Source organism: Peromyscus maniculatus, chromosome 11, assembly GCF_049852395.1.
Source record: "Peromyscus maniculatus bairdii isolate BWxNUB_F1_BW_parent chromosome 11, HU_Pman_BW_mat_3.1, whole genome shotgun sequence".
NCBI lineage: Eukaryota > Metazoa > Chordata > Mammalia > Rodentia > Cricetidae > Peromyscus > Peromyscus maniculatus.
In genome coordinates, this window is record NC_134862.1 from 49,945,470 (window position 1) to 49,966,363 (window position 20,894).

A 20,894-nucleotide genomic window follows, 5' to 3' on the forward strand; every position below is an offset into this window, starting at 1 on the left:
CTCAGGCAATAGATAATCCCACACCAATATACACCAAAGAAGGACAACACAACACAACCACAGAAAATAACAGGAATTAACAATCACTGGTCATTAATATCCATCAATATCAATGGTCTCAACTCACCTATAAAAAGACGCAGGCTAACAGAATGGATAAGAAAACAGGATCCATCCATCTGTTGTATACAAGAAACACAACTTAACTTCAAAGACAGACACTACCTCCGAGTAAAGGGTTGGGAAAAGGCTTTCCAAGCAAATGGACCTAAGAAACAAGCTGGTGTAGCTATCCTAATATCTAGAGAAAAAGGATGTTTCAAAAGAGAAGAAGTCTTGTGGCAATGCCTCAGTGGTCCAGGTAACTACCAGAACTCGGAAATCCGCGATGGAGACTAAGGCAGCAGAGACGAAACACATAGATGTACATACAGGAAATAATAAAGAAAAAGTCCGTAAAGCGAAGAAGAACAAAAGAAAGGTAGATGCTGAAGCCCATCCGTCAGATGAGCCTGTGAACGAGGAACCAGTGACAAAAAAGAAAAAAAAAGATGGAAAGCAAATCCAAAAATAGTACCGAGGTGCCAAAGGATGACAGCAAGACAGAGGAGACTAAGGGGGACAATAAAAAGCAAAATACTTCCATTAAAAAAGGTGCAAAGAAGAAACCTCAAAAAGGTAAATCAAGTAAGAAAGGCAGCAGACCTGCTCGGGAGATGCAGGAGACAGCACAGCAGAGCCTCCTTCCCTGGAGCTGGCTCAGGAGGAGGTCTCTTCCGGTCCTGCACTCACTCAGGTGGTGGTCACCCCTACAGGCTCTATTCAGCCCGGGCTTCCTTCTCCCATGGATATTGCTCAGACTGGGCCTGCTCAGATGGAGCTGCCTTCTCCCCTGGAGCCTGCTCAGAGGGAGCTGCCTTCTCCCCTGGAGCTTCCTCAGAGGGAGCGGCCTCCTCCCACGGACACTCCAAAGATGGAGCAGCCTCTTCCCATGGAGCTTACTCTGATGGAACAGCCTCCTCCCATGGAGCCTGATCGGATGGAGCCGCCTCCTCCCATGGAGTCTCAGCGGGGACATTGTCAGAAGAGGCTGCTTTGTCCTTTGGACCATGCTCAGGTGGAGGTTGCTCAGACAGGGCCTCCTCACATGGGATCTGTTCAGAAGGAGCCTCCTGCTGTCATGGAGCCACCTCTTCAAGTGAAACCAGTCACCAAAAGGTCTTCTCCCCGAAAAGAGAGTACCAAGGAGAGGTCGGGCATGCGGAGTGAGCTGGTGAGGCAGGAGCAAGTCCTTATTGAAGTTGGCTTAGTGCCTGTTAGAGATAGCCAGCTTCTGAAGGGAAGCAGGCGCACACAGGATCTTCCAAAGGGAAACTCAAGAAGAGAGAAGACACCCAAGGACCAAGAAATTGGCTCTGATGGGGAAGGAAATAAAATGGCCCCTCTCAAGAAAGTGGGAACAGAGGAAGCTGGCAAGAGTCTAGCTACGCTTGCTGCTCCCAAGGAATCTACCAGTGTCTTATCCTCGGAACAAAACTCAAATGGGTCAGGTGGTGAAACGTTACATGCTAAGTGTCAGACTGGTTCAGCTGGGCTTTGTGAAATGGAAGTGGACACTGAGCAGAACCCAGACAGTGTCCCTGTGAAAGCCTCAGCACCCGAACCGGCGTCACCATTGCCTCCGGTCCCATCATCAACCGTAACGGCCTCGTCTCCTATCACTTTGGCTGAAAACGAGTCACCGGACATTGATGAAGACAAGGCATCCACAGCCATGATGGAAGTGACCTGAGTGATAATATGTCCAAGGGAAGTGATGATTCTGGGCTGCATGGGCTCGGCCAGTGCCACAAGAAGCAAGTTCAAAAAGTGGGAAGGAGGGGTTGGCAGTTAAAATAACCGAGGGAGAGTTTGTTTGTATTTTCTGTGATCGGTCTTTCATAAAGGAAAACGATTACAGCAAGCACCTCAATCGCCATCTGGTTAATGTATATTTCCTTGAAAAAGCAGCCGAGGGGCAGGAGTAGTGAGCCGGCCGGTGGAGGGCGGCTTGTCACAGTTTGTAAGCAATGCCTCACTGTTAGTTTAAGGCAGTAGACACACACAAGCTCGCTTTAATTAGTGTGCTGATTTTTAAGTGACATTATTTCCTTAGGACTGTATGTGTTACCTAGTGACTTGCAAAATCCTTAGCAAATCCTAGGGAGTTAATGTAAGAAAACAGATACTTAATCTGTTAGCTTGTGCAGTGCAGTGAAGAAAGGCGGGATGGTAGGTGACGTTCTCCGGGGTGTCTACCTGTGTGGAACCGGTCGGGTGCTCTGCCCTTTTCACTTCACTTGCTATTTTTAGTTCCTTGTTTAGGCTGATAAAAATTGGCGTAGCAAATTACTTGAAGAATTTGCTTGCTTTATGTAAGTAAAGTTAGCACTTTAAGGTTTCTTTGGAGATGAGAAAAGACATTTAAATTGAAGAAAAATTCTTTCAACAGTGGACATTGTATCTGTCCAGGTAATTGCTTCCTGACTTATAGTCGATATTTTTGTGCTTCTATGTTAATCATTATGAAAAGTGATTTTTGTGGGTTTTTAATTTTTTTTATTTTGGTGCTTTACTGGCTTAAGATGTTGCACATGGTTTTTTGTTTTTCTTTTTTAACCTATGCAGTTAATTCCCCCCCCCAGATAGCATTGTGTTTAATAGTAACACTTTATACATATATGCATGTTATTTTTTTTCTTTTTGGGCGTTACCTCTAGGCTTGTTTGCAAAAGGGCCATTTTTCTTTGCTGCAGTTGTCTTTTTTGCAGAACAATAGTATGTGCAAGTTTATGAGCAATGGAACATGCAGGTTCAATCCATTATTTTTATTTTTTTAATCTTAACCTCTTGATCTATGCCAGAAGCAGTTTCATGTAAGTTATTTTGATGGTGAGCATATGTGTAATTCTACAGCTCTCCGGGTCTGGTTTTTGCAGTAAGCCACTAGATCCCATATTGAACAAAATTTAATCTCAGTATCAGCCATTAGAGTTTTTTTACTTGGCTGTTTCTAGCTTATTTCTTACAGAGTGAGAAGTCATTCTTTGAAGAGTTTCTTTTTTCAATAGATGGTTGATGTTGGGATGGTTACTCAAATCAAGTGATGAGTGATGAACTCCAAGTCATCCTTGGAAATAGCAAATCTGTAGCCCAACATAATTGTCCTTTAAACTAGAGAATATCACTTGTGAGAAAGCCATCATGGCCACATGGCTGATCTAGAGTGGAGTGCTGAGTTCTGGCAAACAGCTGCATCTTTCTTCCAGTGAGTACCTGAGCAGGGCTGATATGAATTATGTACAGTCCAGATTTTAGGAATCATACTTTCTCAGGGATCTCCACAAACTAGTGGGTGTCCTCGCTGCCCCTGTGAGACAGCCTCTGTATGGGAGAGGCCTCACGTGACTTTGTCCCTGGTGTTCCTCTGGGGACAGCTGAGTGAGAAACTGCATGCTCCAGAACCAGCTCTTGTGTCCTTTGGCCAATGCCGGAGTGTGAAATAGTCCAACGTGGGATCTTTCTTACTGGTAGTAAACAAAGGATGATCCCAATCGGAAATCGTGACTTTTTTTTTTTTTGATGGTCATGTTCTGTTTTGAAATAACCTCTGTGTATTTCATTTATTTTCTTTTACCTGGTGATCTCTGAACAGGCTTCAGATTTTGACAGTTGATGAAAGATATGACAAGCATTAATGTGTGGGTGAAAAGCTTGGTGAAATTCTGAGTGAAGTTTTAGTTAAAGTTGGTTGACCTTGGGATTGACTGGGAGGCCAAAGATTTAAAAAGCAGAAGATTCTCTCAAAACACAAGTTGTGTGATAATAGTGTGTTTTGTGTGTGTGTGTGAATGAGAATTTGTAAATGTTGAATTCTAGGCTCCGACAATCATTGTCAGTGCAGATCAAGCTGCAAGTATTTATGTTTTAAAACTTAAATTATAAAGCTAGTTACGTCTTTCTAACAACTAGTTTTAATGTTTATGAGCATATTTTACCTACATTACCTTTTCAGGATGTTGAGAAAGATGCATCACAAGCACAGGCTGGAGGCTGGGGGCTAGATGGTTTTGAGGAAGAGGTCTTGGTGGACTTTTTCATAGAGCAAAGGGAAGCAATGCCTTCTGGGAATTGAGCTAAGTTTTAATCTAGTCTTTAAGATTAGAAGTCAAAAACAAAAATATTAAGGAAATGAAAACCTAATTGATCTTTGAAGCATTGTTATGTGGAATTGAGCGGGACTTTTGAGGCCTTTCTTCCAGAAAACAAGGACTTGGTTGTCAGGCCTATATTAGGCCCAAACCTTGGTGCCATGCATTTGTACTTAAATCATTTCAATGGAAAGTGTCTTAGTGATTGGAACTTCTAGTGCAGTTTGGAGTTCTTCCATTTGAAAAATGTGATATTTACATGGGATTGTTTGAATCTTGTTTTCTAGTCCCTCCCCATCACCACCCTCATAGTCTGAAGGTAGATTTTTCTCTTGATAAAGGAACAAAAAAAGTGAATATCTTGTTTGTAAATAGGTATCTAGTAACTAGTGGTAAACTTGAAATGGTAGAATTCTTTAAAGCCTAATTCTAGGTAGCCTTAGGAAAATGTATCTTAATTATTTTTGAACCTGTATTCACCTTGTTTTTTTCAAATATCTTAAGTTATATTTTCTTTTTCAGAGCTGCTTCTTATTTGGGACTACTTTTTTTTTTTAAAATTGAGGCGTAATTCATAAAAGGGTACATTGTTTTGATGAGAAAAAAAAAAGATAGAGGGCACATTTCTGAGAGTGCAGTTTAAGGAAAGACAGTGGTGACATTTCTGGACACACTTAGCCAGAGGTCATGGACCATCCATGTATTCTAAGGTTAAGATGGTGGGCAGGAGCACTTCTGAAAAGGTCTGTTTTTTTCCACAGAGTTTACAATGAAAAGGACACCATGAAAAAGCATGAGTATAAGAGTTTGCCACTAAAGGTGCCTTCCTTGCATGGTGGCTAACAAACTAAACTCAGCATGATTTCTGGGGCTTAATTACAAGAGCTCATAAAACTTGTACCTGGTTTTCTCCAGGTACATCCTATATGGGGCAGCTTCATGTAAAATGTCCCACTACGCTGAGACCACATTCCAGTCTTCCAATTGTGTATCCTTCAGACCAACTCAAATCCCAGCTTAAGTACCAATGACCTCAATTGACACTGAGTGGAAGAAGGAGCAAGCCAACCCAAATCCTAACTCCCTGAATTCATGAGGTTTAATAAAACGTGTTAGGGGGGAAAAAAAAGCCTCCCTGAAACCTGGTGACCCAAGGCTGCCCTCTGCATTTAGCAGGTCCCCAGAGCTAGAGTATTGCCATCTCATTCACAGTGCCCTCCCACTCAGGCCTTGGCAGCTCTGCATGGTGGATTACAGAGATCAAGTGGCTCAGTTCCCTATTTGCTACATATGATCTTGTCTTAAATCTATTTGAGTACCCATTCCATCATAAAAACTTCATAAAAAATGGGTTCTATTTCAGAGGGATGCTGTGAATGTTAAACAAGATAACATATAGTATGTGTATGATATGTATATGTTATGTATTGAATAAACACAACTTATTCCTATAATATAAATATTAAAAGGTATATCATGTATGTTCAAAAATATATATATATTTCATGAGCTTATATTTATTATTTGTCAATTTAAAAAAATTAAAAAGTACTTATTGATAAGAAAAAAAATAAAAAAGCACACCTCAACATCAAGGGACTGGAAAAAGATATTCCAAGCAAATGGACCTAAGAAACAAGCCATTGTAGCCATTTTAATGTCTCACAACATAGGCTTCAAACCAAAATTAATCAAAAGAGATGGAGGACACTACATACTCATCAATGAAAAAATCCACAAAACTATATCTTCTTCTCAGCACCTCATGGAACTTTCTCCAAAGCTGACTACATACTCAGAAACAAAGCTAGTCTCAATAGATAAAAGAAAATTCCAGAAACTCCCTGCATCCTATCATAGATTGAAGCTGTGCATAACACCAGAAACAACAGAAAGCTTACAAGCTTGTGGAAACTGAAACAAGTCTCAATTGAATGGTTACTGAGCAAAGGAAGAAATTAAGAAAGAAATTAAAGACTTCCTAGAATTCCATTAAAATGAATACACAACATACCCAAAGTTATGGGACACACACAATGAATGCAGTGCAAAGGGGAAGGCACATAGCACTAAGTGCTTGCATAAAAAAAATAGGAAGATCTCATACTGGCAACTTAACAGCACACCTGAAAGCTCTAGAACAAAAAGAAGTAATCATACTTAAGAGGAGTAAACAGCAAAAAAAATAAATAAATAAATAAAAAAAATTCAAAACTAGGGCTGAAATTTAAAAAAAATGGAAACAAAAAGGACATTGCAAAGAATTAATAAAAAAAATGGTTCATTGAGAAAATCAAGATAGAGAAATCCTTATCCAAACTAACTAAAAAGTAGAGAGACAATATCCAAATTTAGAAAATCAGAAATGAAAAGGGGAACATAACAACAGACACCAAGAAAATCCACAGAATTATACAGACACATTTTTTTAAAGCCTGAACTTTACAAAATTGGGAAATACAAAAGAAATGGATAATTTTCTCAACAGGTACCACCACTTACTAAAGATAAATCAAGATCAAATAAACAGTTTTAAAAGCTTAGGGCCAGGTGGTTTTAGCCCAGATTTCTACCAGACTTTCAAAGAAGAGTTAAGACCAGTACTCCTGAAATTATTCCATAAAATAGAAACAAAACGAATGTTGCTCAATTCAGTTTATGAGGCCACAGTCATTCTGATACCCAAACCACATGAAGACTCATCAAAGAAAGGGAATTATAGGCCAAATTCTCTTATGAACACAGATGCAAAAATACTGGATAAAATACTTGTGGACAGGATCCAAGAACATATCAAAAAGTCTTCCTGTATGATCGAGTAGGCTTCATCCCAGAGATGCAGGGATGGTTCAGCATATTAAAAAGTCAGTAAATGTAATCCACCATATAAATAAACAGAAAGGAAAAAAATCCATATGGTCATCTTACTAGATGCTGAAAAAGCCTTTGATAAAAATCAAACACCCTTCATGATAAAAGCGACATATTTATACACAACAAAGGCAATATACCTCAAGCCTATAGCCAAACTCAAAATAAATAGAGAGAAACTCAAAGCAATTCCACTGAAATCAGGAACAAGACAAAGCTGTCCACTCTCTCCATATCTATTCAATATATTACTTGAAGGTTTAGCTAGAGCTATAAGACAAATGAAGGAGATCAAGGGGATACAAATTAGACAGGAAAAATTCAAAATATTTTAATTTGCAGACAATATGATAGTATAAATAAGCAGCCCCAAAAATTCCATCAGGGAACTCCTACAGCAGACAAACATTTTCAGCAAAGTGGATGAATAAAAGATAACTAAAAATAAAATCTCAGTAGCCCTTCTATATAAAAACGACAAATAGACTGGGAAAGAAATCATGGAAACAACACCTTTCAAAATAGCCTAAGTAAAATAAAATTAAATATCTTAGAGTAAAACTAAACAAGCAAGTAAAGACCTGTATGATAAAAACTCCAAGTCTTTGAAGAAAGTAATTGAAGAAGATAGCAGAAGATCTTCTATGCTCATGGATTGCAAAATTAGCATAGTAAAAAATGGCCATCATACCAAACCAAGCTACATATTTAATGCAATCCCCATTAATTATAACACAATTCTTTACAGACCTAAAAAGGACAATTCCAAACTTCATATGGAAAAACAAAACAAAACAAAACAAAAAAACCCTAGATAGCTAAAATAACCCTGAAAAAAAATGACTACTGGATATCTCACCATCCCTGATTTCATGATGTACTACAGAGCTATAGTAATAAAAAAAAAGCACATGGTATTGATATATTGACATAAAAACAGACATATTGATCAATGGAATCAAGTCAAACACCCAGACATAAATCCATACACCTTTGGATGCCTGATTTTTGAAAGAGAAACTAGAATGTGGAGGGGGAGGGAAGATAGGGTAGAGGGAGAGAATTGGGGAGAGACAGCTGGAATTAAGGGGTATTTAAGGGATGATATGGAAACCTAGGACAGTGAAAACTTTCTAAAACATGAATGTGATCCTAATGAGGTCTCCTAACAATGGGGGGATGCAGAGTCTCAACTGGCCATCTCTTGTCACCAAACAAGGCTTCCAGTAGTGGAACTGGGTTGCATTCAGTTGAGTTGTTGACCAAGACAATCTCATAGAAATTCCCAAAATAACCAGACTGTTGCTACAAAAATGAGTTGTTCTTATAAACTGACAGTTGGGCCCCAGGGCAGAGCAGAACATCCACACAACTCATTGAACATGGAGAAGTTGATCTGGTGCCTACATAGAGTCTTCACCCCTAGATTCTAGTGCCTTTGATGCTGGAAGGTACTTGGCAGACTATCAAAAATGTGAACACTGCCTCAGTCCTAAATCCTTTGACCTATAATCCTTCTTGCCTGTCTAATAGGCTATGGCAATGGTGGCAAAGAACTTGTGAGAGCAGGCAACCAATGTCTGATTTGACCTAAGGCACTCTCCATGAGAAGGAACCCACACCCAACCAAGAACTAGAGACTAGATAAACCACAGACCTAGGATAAAAACTGAATACTACTAGTAATCAATCAATCGATCAATCAGTCAATCAATCAATCAATCGATTCCTAATGATATTCTGCTATACTTGTAGACTACATAAATAAATAGTAAATAAGTAAATAAATAATCCCTAACGATATTCTGCTATACTTGTAGACCAGTACCTTATCCAGTCATTATCAGAGAGGCTGTCTCTGTGAGCAGATGAGAACAGATGCAGAGACTTACAGCCAGACATTAGGTAAAGAGTCTAAATTGGAGGTCTCCATCAAATCCCTCTTTACAGAGCCCAGGGAATCTCATAGAAGAGGAAGACACCTGGAGAACAAACCCCATTCTACCAACTAAGCAAGGTACATATGAGCTCACAGAGACTGAAAAGGAAAGCATGGGGCCTACACAGGTCTACATCAGATTTTCTGTGAATGTACTACAGCTTTTAGCTTTGAATTTTTATGGGACTCCTGACTGTGACAACAAGTTGATCTCTGAGTCTTGTGCCTGTTCTTGGGACTCTTTTCTTCCTTTTGGGTTCCAACTTTGAGATGATAATTTTTACTTTATCTTAATTATAATTTACTGTGTTATGTTTGGTTGTTATCTCTTAGAAGACATTTACTTTCTCATGAGAGACCGAAAAGGAGTGGATCTAGGTGTGAAGAGAGTTGGGGAGAAAATATGAGGAGCAGAGAAAGAGGAGACTATAATTAGAATATGTTGTATGAGAAAAGAATCTATTTTGAAAAGGAAAATTATTATTATTACTTAAAATATTACTTACTTTTAAAAGCAAAGTGTTTCTAAAACTTGTATGCAAACAAAAATTCAAATATTTGCTACTTATCTCCATTTGTCCATGTTTAAAAGTGTAATTTCAGGATTATGAGGATTAAATAAAATATTTAAATAAATATTAAAATAAAGCTTACAGCCACATCTTGGAGCAGGAATCCAGCCAGTACTTGTACACTTTACGACTGTTTCCTGGGTTGCAGGATAGAAGCCTTCTTTACATCCGTATGTGATTTCATCATCAGCTCTGTGTGTGATCCTCTGAGGTGAGTAGAAACCATTTGGAATATAAGGAGGTTTGCATGTCATTTCTAAAAAGAAACATATACAAATAATGAGGAATATTTTAATTCTCATTAAACTTAAAAATATGAACATTGGCCCACCCAAATCTGCCCTAGTTGCTGGACAGCAGGGAAAACTCCTGGTGGCCAGGCTCCCACACCAAATGCCCCCGCCATCAGACAATGCGATCTACAAGACCCAAGCCTTACCCCAGTACCCATCTGTCTGTGACTCCAGTAACTTCCTGAGACAAGGAATCCACCAGCCCTCATTGGACCAAGAGTGGCTTCCTGAGACACAGAATCCACCAGCTCTGACTGGAGCAAGAGACCTGATAGGACCAAGAATGACTCCCTGAGTCACAGAATCAGCTAGATTAGATTGGGCTAAGTGCAGCTCCCTGAGATTCAGAATCTGCCAGCTCCAATTAGACCAAGAGCTAAGATAAGACCCAAAGGAGCCCCTTGAGACACAGACACAACAAGCACAGAGTTGACCAATAGCAGATCACTCAGACACAGGCATCTCTTGTACTTATTAGAAGAAGAGATGGGCAGATGTCAATGAAAAATACATACAACAACATAAAGAGCAATGTGGCATCACCAGAACCTAGCCCTCCTGCAACAGTAAGACCCGAACATCACAATGTAGAAGAACCAGAAGAAAATGACCTTTAAAATACCTTCATGAGGGCTGGAGAGATGGCTCAGCAGTTAAGAGCACTAACTGTTCTTCCAGAGGTCCTAAGTTCAATTCCCAGCAACCACATAGTGGCTCCCACCCATCTGTAAAGAGAACTGGTGCCCTCTTCTGGCAATTGAGGAAAAGACAAACAAGAAATTGGAAGAAATCAATAAATCGCTTAAAGAAAGCCAAGAAAACCATGAAAAAGCAATTACATATGTGAAGGAAACAGTACAAGATCTGAAAATTGAAATAGAAACAATGAAGAATACACAAACAAAGGAATGTTGGAAATAGAAAATCTGAGAAAATGACCAGAAAACACAGATGCAAGCATAACCAACAGAATACAAGAAATAGAAGACAGAATCTCTAATGTGCAGGATACAATAAAGGAAATAGATTCATCAGTCAAAGAAAACACCACAGCCAAAAAGTCATAACACAAAATGTCCAGAAAATCTGGGACACCATGAAAAGGCAAAACCTAAGAATAGCAGGGATAAAAGAAGGAGAAAAATACCAACCCAAAGGCACAGAAAATATATTCAACAAAATCATGGAAGAAAACTTTCCCAACTTAAAGAAGGAAATACCTTGAAGATACAAGAAGCTAATAGAACACCAAATAGACTAGAACCACCAAAAATGTCCCCTCACCACATAATAATTAAACCACTAAATATACAGAATAAAGAAAGAATATTAAGAGCAGCTAAGGAAAAAGGCCAAGTGACTTATAAAGGCAGACCCATCAGAGTAACACTCAACTTCTCAATGGAGACTTTGAAAGCAGGAAGGTCCTGGACAGATGTTATGCAGACACTAAGAAGCCATGGATGCCAGCCTAGACTAATATACCCAGCAAAACTCTCAATCACCATAGATGGAGTGAACAAGACATTCCAAGACAAAACCAGATTTGAACAATACCTATCCACAAATCCAGTCCTACAGAAAGCAATAGAAGGAAAATTCCAACCTAAGGAAGTCAGATACATCCTCAAAAACACAGGCAATAGATAACCCCACAGCAGTAAATCCCAAAGAAGAGAAACACACACACACACACACACACACACACACACACACACACACACACACACAACCACCAAAAGATAACAGCAATTAACAACCACTGGTCATTAATATCCCTTAATATCAATGGACTTAATTTACCTATAAAAAGACACAGGCTAAAAGAATGGATATGCATCTTTCTGCTGCATACAAGAAACACACAACTTTAAAGAGACAATACCTCAGAGTAAAAGGCTGGGAAAAGTCTTTCCAATCAAATGAAATGCACTTAAGAAGCAAGCTAGTGTAGATATCCTAATAGCTAACAAAATAGACTTCAAACTAAAATCAATCAAGAGAGATCAAGAAGGACATTATGTACTCAACACAGGAAAGATCCACCAAGATGAATTTTCAATTCTGAACATTTATGCCCCAAATACAAGGGCACCCACATATGTAAAAGAAACATTACTAAAGCTTAAATCACACATCAAACTCTATATATTAATAATGGAAGACTTCAACACTCTCACTACTGGACAGATCTGCCAGATCAAAACTTAGCAGAGAAATAAGGGACCTAACTGATGTTATGACTCAAATGGACTTAATTGATATCTACAGAACATTACACCCTAACAAAAAAGAATATACTTTCTTCTCAACACTCCATGGAACTTTCTCTAAAATCGACCACATACTCTGTCACAAAGAAAATCTCAACAGGCACAAAAAGATTGGAATAAACACCTGTATTCTATTGGACCACCATGGCTTAAAGTTAGATTTCAACAACAACAAAAATTACAGAAAACTGAATAATGCTCAACTGAATCAACAATGGGTCAAGGAAGAAATAAATGGAGAAATTAAAGACTTCCTAGAGTTCAATAAAAATATATGTACTACATACCCATACTATGGGACACTATGAAAGCAGTGCTAAGAGGAAAATTCATAGCACTAAATGCTCACATAAAGAAGTTGGAGAAATCTCACACTAGTGACTTAACAGCACACCTAAAAGCTATAGAACACGAAGAAGCAAAGTCACCCAGGAGGAATAGATGCCAGGAAATAACCAAATTGAGAACTGAAATCAATAGATAGAAACAAAGAGAACAATGCAAAGAACAAATGAAACAAAGATTTGGTTCTTTGAGAAAATCAACAAGATAGACAAGCCCTTATCCAGACTAACCAAAAGGCAGAGAGAGAGCATCCAAATTAGCAAAATCAGAAATGAAAAGTGAGACACAACAACTACCACTGAGGAAATCCAGAGAATCATCAGGTCATACTTCAAAATCCTGTACTCCACAAAATTGGAAAATCTAAAAGAAATAGACAATTTTGTGGACAGGAATCACATGCCAAAGAGCTGAATGGCCGTTAGCTAGGCAAGAAGAGGTTAGGTGGGACTTCTGGGTACAGACAGGATTTGGAGAGGAAGAAACAAGGAGTCACCAGCAGAGGCAGAGTAAACAGATATGCAGGAGGAGAGGTAAAAGCCACAAGCCAGGTGGCAACACGTAGATGAATAGAAATGGGTTGATTTAAGTTATCAGAGCTAATGAGACAAGCCTAAGCTATAAGCTGAGCTTTCATAATAAGTCTCCATGTCGTTTTTTGTGAGCTGGCAGCTCAAAGCAAAGCATGAATACAGCCATCATTCTTTTCCACTCACTAGCCTACTTCTTAAATAAAAAAGACTTAGAAAATAAGAGTAATTTTACCTTCACAGGAAGGCTGAGGATTCCATCCGGAAGCTGTGCAGACAGTATCCCCTCTTTCTTTGAAATGAAAACCTCGGTTACATTTATATTGATACCTTTCATTCACCTTGTAAACTGGTTTATTAAATATACCATTTCCATTTTTAATTTCTGGTGGTGTGCAGGAAATTTCTAAATGCAAAAGAATAATTGTATAATGTTTACTATGAAAGGAAATTTGCTGAGCAAGCCATATTTTCACAAGGACAGTGTTTTGTTCTCATTAGGTCAATCAGCCAAAACTAGCCAACCAAACAACAATTGTTTTGGCCTGACTGTTTTCTTAATTATATATTTGGTGTTTCAAATATTCACTTTTGAAAAAAGTTAAAAGTATATTACTTTAACATATGGTAAATTAGCCTGTTGAAATAAATAGCAGCCTGTAACAGTCCACAGATTCCTGTGAAAATGAAGACAGACACAGGCTTGCAGGTTAATATTTGCATTGGATAATCTGAAAAATAGCATATCTTCTGATTATTGATAGTAATTTTCAAGACCTCATTTTTTTTTAAGGAATTCTATTAAAGTCACTTTCCATTTGATCTTTGAAAAATCACAGGCTTCTGCTTTGCTGTCTTCACCATAGATAGGAACTTTTTGTTAAAGAAAAAATAAGAAAAGAAACCTAGAGAAGTCCTGGCTACCACTTTTAACACACTTCTCTTAACACACACTACTCTGGGACTGTGGCACTAGCAACTGGTTTCTCAAAGCCTTTCCTCCCATCTTTTTATTTCATTTTTCCTTGTTTATAACTAAATAAACTTTTAAATGGTCACTTTGAATATGTTTCATCCTTTTCCAAATCAAGCTGAGTTAATCTGGACAAACCTATACAGTAACTGTGCTGGCCTGTGCTCCTTCTCTTACTGACTTATCACCTCTGTTCAACTGTTGAGTAACAATTCTCTCTAAGATAAAACACTTCATGTAGGAGGGATGCTCCTACAAAAAGAGAATGCTCTAAAGTAGTGGTTCTTAACTTAATGCTGCTGCCCTTTAATACAGCTCATGTTGTAGTGACCCCCCCAACCATAAAATTATTTTCATTGCTACTTCATATCAGTGATTTTGCTACTGTTACAGATCATAATATAAATGTCTGATTTGCAGATGACCTTAGGCGAGCCCTGTGAAATGAGTCATGACCCACAGGTTGAGAACCACTACTTTAAAGGGAAGTAAAGCATCCCATCCTCCAAGGGAGCTCATTAAGCTCAGGAAGTAAACAATTCAAATGCTTCAGGAAGTCCTTGAAATTGACCATATTGACTAGGCTCCTCCTTCCCCATGCATACATAAGCAGTAATGACTGCTGTGAAATACTTTTGCATCAGCTGAGCTTCCTAGAAGACCCTCATATCATTGTGCGTTGTGTTCCAGTTTTCCAGCTTTTGTGAGCCATCACCTGTGCTAGGGCAGGCTTTAGATGATGCAGCTAGTTTTGAGTTGTACTATTCCTGCAACAGTAGTAAACTCTTTAGTTCACCAAAGTGGACTCTGGTGGTAGATCTGTCATCAGTTCCCTATCTGAAGTGAGTTGGTTCTAATCTCCCCAGTAATGAGTTTACGCAACAGTGGGGCCTCTGTGTACAGCTGACGAGGCTCAGGACATCATTGTGCCATGGGCACCTTGTTGTCTTTCCATCTTTCTTCCCATGACTTTCTGAGGGCTGCTATGCTTGCTCTTCATCTGCATCCTTATGCTTTCTTTAAAACTAGTCTCAAGGATCAGAATTTCCTATGTTTCATTATCCATAGACAATGAGTTATAGGCATGTAAATAGCACCCATGAAATTCAATGTGTGGAGTATATGACACACTGAATGTACATATAAGTATATCATTATTTTCATGAAGAATCAGTGTTGTTAGAAAGACTTTTTAAAAATAAATCGTCAGTCCTGAGGGAAGGAAATGATGTAATTATAATCTCAAAAATGAAAGAAATATAAAAAAGAAGAAATTAGTGTAAGATAGACAATGTTAAAAGTGGTAAAAATATTGGAGATGTTAGATAATATTTAAAAAATATAGTATAGCTCAACACTCATGGGGCACCTTCAGGAGGATTGCTATAAGATAGATGCTATATGATTACATATCAAGTTCAGGTTGGCCATGGCTACATTGTGAGAGGCTGTCTCAAAAACAAAGACACAAAAGACAAAAAAGAGGAAGAAGAAGAGAAGAAAGAAACAAAAATCAAAGAAATATTGATTAACAATTTATTATATAACTTTGTTATAAGTCAGAAATTTATTTAGTAGATACAATTCAGATAAATAAAACTGACAGTAAACTTGCAATACAAATGTGTGTGTGTGTGTGTGTGTGTGTGAAATATAATAATATTAATATTAGAATGTCATCGTGATGCATGATTGGAAACATACAATAAACCTTTAGCTTCCAAAATCATTGTAAAATTCTCCTTTCAACAGACAGCAGAAATGCTGAGGTTAGACTCTGAATAGCAACACCCGGTAGTAACCTTTGTTCACATCTTAACCAAGTCATTAAGCCACAGTAATGATGGACATCCTGGGTACTTCCATTAAAGAGACTATAAGAGGACATGATGTCTATAGCTGCTCTGAAGGTAAAATAAGAGGTTCATGAAAAAACAAAACTTCAATCAATTAGAGGGAAACAGCCATGCTTAGTAAGCATTAGAGCAATACAATTATGTTTTAATTAAAAATGTACTTTAAGAAGAAATGTATATCTTTTATAAGAATGGCTAAAACCATTGAAATACCAAGCAGATGAGTATGTTCATCTTACCCACACATCTTGGCTTCTCACTGCTCCAGAGGCCATTTTCGGAGCAGTGTATTTCCTTCTGTCCTTCAACCTTGAAGCCTGTGTTGCATTCAAAGCGCACCAACTGTCCAAAATAATATTCCTGGTCCGGTTCCACTGCACCGCTTACAATTCTTCCATTCTCGGGTTCTGTCACCGGCAAACACTTAACAACTGAAAATACAGGAATCACTTTTACCAACAGAACTTGAAAGCTTCTATGTGAAATATGTGTATATGAATTAAAAAAAAAAATCAGCAGGATAGACCTGGAGGAAAACACTTAAAGGTTTCAAAACATGTAGTATGATGGTTTGCAAGAGATAAAAGTTATGTAACATAAGTAGTTTGGTTATCAGTTTCTGTGGGAATGGGAAGCGAAAACTATCACTTTGAATGATAGTTTGAATTTTAATGATAGCAAGTTTCTCCTAAACTCTTAAAAAAGGTGAGTTCTGAAATAATCAAATACAAATGTTTTACTGAGCCTCAGAACAATGTGGCATTGGAATGCCTCAGAGCATTCCAATAAGATGTAAAAGCAACCACCCCCACCCATTGCATCCCTAGCTGTAGGGCAGCAAGCAACACTCCTGAAAACAGACCTTCCCACCACCACCCCACTTCAGACCCTGTAATCTACAAGTCCCATTACCTCCCCCAAACCCATCCATCCCCTAGACCTCAGGGTAGACACAGACTCTGCCTGCTCCAATTGGACCAAGAGATGAGTGACTGTTCTCCAGACCCAAGGCACAACCCTTGCCCCCCACCCCCACCCATTGCAGCTCCAGTTGCAGGCCAGCAGACAAGACTTCTGTGGGCAGGCCTTCCCTCCACCACACCTCATCAGACCCTATAATCTACAAGCCTCACTTTGTCCCCCAAACCCACCCATCCCCCAACACCCCACTGGCTCCCCAAGATGCAAACAGAGCCAGCACCAATTAGACCAAGAGCAGCTCCCTGAGACACAGACAACACTTGCATTGATGGGAGGAAGAGATAGGAAGAAGCCAATGTAAGAATGCATTCAACAGAAGATCGAAGCTGCTCTCTGACAGACTCCATCAGCTTCTATTGGACTGAGGTGAGTCTTTGTTCTCCTAGCCAATCACCCCAGCCTCTAGACTTTAGGCCCAGGGGCACAACCTCCATCCCCATACCCCACCCATGGCAGCCCCAGGTGCAGGCCAGTGGGCAGGACTCCTGCAGGCAGGCTTGATGACTACCATCCCCTATCTGACTCTGTAACCTACAAGCCCCACTACACTCCCCAAACCCACCCATCCTCCAAGACCGCAATTGCTTTCTGAGACACAGACTCCATCAGCTCTGATCAGATCAAAAGCTCCAATTGGACCAAGAGCTCCAATTGGACCAAAAGAGGCTCCCTCAGAAGCAGACACCATTTGCACTGATTAGAAGAATAGATGGGTATATGCCAGTGGAAAAATATATTAAACAACATAAAGAGCAATATAGCACCACCAGAGCCTAGTGGTTCTACATCAGCAAGACCTGAATATCCCAATACAGAAGAAGCAGAAGAATCAACCTTAAAACTGACTTTAAGATAGGTAAATGAACAGGAACTAGAGATGCAAGCATAACCAACAGAATACAAGAGATGGAAGAGGGAATCTCTGGTGTTGAAGATACAATAGGGGAAATAGATTCATTAGTCAAAGAAAACATTAAAGCTAACAAAGTCATGACATAAAACATCCAGGAAATTTGGGACACCATGAAGAGCTCAAACCTAAGAATAATAGGGATAGAAATAACAGGAGAAAAATATCAGCTCAAAGGCACAGAAAATATATTCAACAAAATCATAGAAGAAAACTTTCCCAATTTAAAGAAGGAAATGCCTATGATGATAAAAGAAGCTTACACAACACCAAATAGACTGGACCCAAAAGACCCCTTGCTGCATAAATAATCAAACAACTAAACATACAGAATAAAGAAAGATTATTAAGAGTTGTAAGGAAAAAGGCCAGGTAACTTATGAATGCAGACCTATCGGAATAACACCCAACTTCTCAATGGAGACTCTGAAAGCCAGAAGGTCCTGGACAGATGCTATGCAGACACTAAGGGACCAAAAATGCCAGCCCAGACTATTATACCCAGCAAAACTCTCAATCACCATAGATGGAGGAAACAAGATATTCCACAACAAAATCAGATTTAAACAATACCTATTGACAAATCTAGCCCTACAGAAAGCACTTGAAAAAAACAAAAAACAAAAACTCAAATCTAAGGAAGCTAGATGTACTCACAAAAACACAGGCAATAGATAATACTACAGCAGCAAATCCCAAAGAAAGAAAACACACACACTATCACCAAAATATAACAGGAATTAACTATCACTGGTCATTAATATCCCTTAATATCAATGGATTCAATTCACCTATAAAAAGACACAGGCTAACAGAATGGATACAAAAACAGGATACTGCTGCATACAAGAAACACAACTCAACTTCAAAGACAGACACTACCTCAGAGTAAAGGGTTGGGAAAGGACTTTGTAGTCAAATGGACTTAAGAGGCAAGCTGGTATAGCTATCCTAATATCTAACAAAATAGACTTCAAACTAAAATTAATGTATTCATTATTTATGCAAAATAATAAATTCATATTCATCACAGGAAAAATCCATCAAATTGAAGTCTCAATTGTGAACATTAATGCCCCAAATACAAGGGCACCAAAATTTGTAAAAGAAACATTACTAAAGTTTAAATTGCACATCAAACCTCACACACTAATAGTGGGAGACTTCACCACCCCACCCTCACCAATGGAAAGGTCTGCCAGACAGAAACTTAACAGAGAAATAAGAAAACTAATGGATGTTATGACTCAAATGGACTTTACAGATATCTACTGAACATTCACCCAAACACAAAAGAACATAACTTTTTTTCTCAGTATCCCATGGAAACTTCTCTAAATTTGACCACATATTCGATCACAAAGCAAATCTCAACAGATACAAAAAAATTGTAATAATCCCCCTGTACTTTATTGGATCACCATGGCTTAAAGTTAGAGTTCAAAACAACATAATTGTCGAATACCTACAAACTCATGGAAACTGAATAATGCTCAACTGAAGAAATAAAGGAAGAAATTAATCATTTCCTAGAATTCAATGAAAATTAATGTGCAGCATACCCAAGCTAATAGGATACTATGAAAGCAGTACTAAGAGGAAAGTTCATAGCACTGAATGCCTACATAAAGAAGTTGGAGAAATCTCATACTAGCCACTTAATAGCACACCTGAAAGCTCTAGAAGAAAATGAAGCAAACTCACCCAGGAGGAATAGACACCAGGAAATAATCAAATTGAGGGTTTAAATCAATAAAATAGAAACAAATAGAACAATACAAAGAATCAGTGAAACAAATAGTTGGTTCTTTGGGAAGATCAACAAAATAGAAAAATCTTTATCCAAACTAACCAAAAGGCAGAGAGAATATCCAAATTAACAAAATAAGTGGCAATAGTGAGACATAACAACACAAACTGAGGAAATCCATAGAATTATCATGTCATACTTCAAAAACCTGTACTCCACAAAATTAGAAAAGAAAATCTAAAAGAAATCGACAATTTTCTGGACAGGTACCACATATCCAAATTAAACCAAGACCAGATAAACAATTTAAATTGACCTTCAACCCCTAAAGAAATAGAAGCAGTCATTAAAAATCTCCCAAACAAGAAAAGCCCAACACCAGATGCTTTCAGCATAGAATTCTAGCAGTATTTCAAAAAAGAGCTAATACCAATATTCCTCAAATTGTTCCACACAATAGAAAAAGAAGAAACATTGCCAAACTCTATGAAGCTACAGATACCCTGATACCCAAATCACACAAAGATGCAACAAAGAAAGAGAATTTCAGACCAATCTACCTCATGAATGTTCATGAAAAAAGTACTCAATAAAATACTGGCAAATTGAATCCAAGAGCACATAAAAAAAAAATCATCCAACATGACCAAGTGGGTTTCACCCCAGAGATGGAGTGAAGGTTCAACATAAAAAAATCTGTCAGTGTAATACACCATATAAACAAACTGAAAGAAAAAAACCACATGATCATCTCATTAGATGCTTAAAAACCTTTGACAAAATCCAACATCCCTTCATGATAAAGTCCTGGAGAGATCAGGAATACAAGGAACATACTTAAACATAATAAAGACAATTTAAAGCCAGCTAACAGCAAACATCAAATTATATGGAGAGAAACTCAAAGCTATTCCACTCTCAGGAACAAAACAAGGCTGTCCACTCTCCCCTTATCTATTCATTATAGTACTTGAAGTTCTAGCTACAGTAATAAGACAACAAAAGGAGATCAAGGGGATACAAACTGGAAAGGAAGAAGTCAAATGTTTGCTATTTGTAGATGATATTATACTATACACAGGTGACCCCAAAAATTCTACCAGGGCACTCCTACAGCTGATAAACACCTTCAGTAATGAGGTGGGATATAAAATTAAGTAAAAAAAAATCAGTAGCCCTCCTATATACAAATAATAAATGGGCTGAAAAAGAAACAACAAAAACATCATCCTTTACAATAGCCACAAATAATATAAAATACCTTGGGGTAACTCTAACCAAAAAGTAAAAGACCTATATGACAAGAACTTTAAGTCTCTGAAAAAAGAAATTGAAGAAGATATCAGAAAATGGAAAGATCTCCAATGCTCATGGATAGGTAGAAAACCATAAAAATGGCAATCTTACCAAA

General features: G+C 38.3%; 1 protein-coding gene across 5 annotated transcripts in view; it reads right to left on the reverse strand.

Moving 5' to 3' along the window:
• LOC102918459 (complement factor H) overlaps positions 1 to 20,894 on the reverse strand; it is a 90,913-nt gene that overhangs the window by 50,414 nt on the left and 19,605 nt on the right. For all 5 annotated transcript variants that reach the window (XR_013043301.1, XM_076547552.1, XM_076547555.1 and 2 more), the window contains exons 5-7: positions 16,082 to 16,273; positions 13,249 to 13,419; positions 9,655 to 9,828 (exon numbers count right to left, since the gene is read on the reverse strand). Coding sequence is in view for 4 of the 5 variants with exons in the window: in XM_076547552.1 (XP_076403667.1) it covers positions 9,655 to 9,828; positions 13,249 to 13,419; positions 16,082 to 16,273 (537 nt within the window). In the remaining variant the exon portion in view is untranslated. The remainder of the gene's footprint in view (positions 1 to 9,654; positions 9,829 to 13,248; positions 13,420 to 16,081; positions 16,274 to 20,894) is intronic.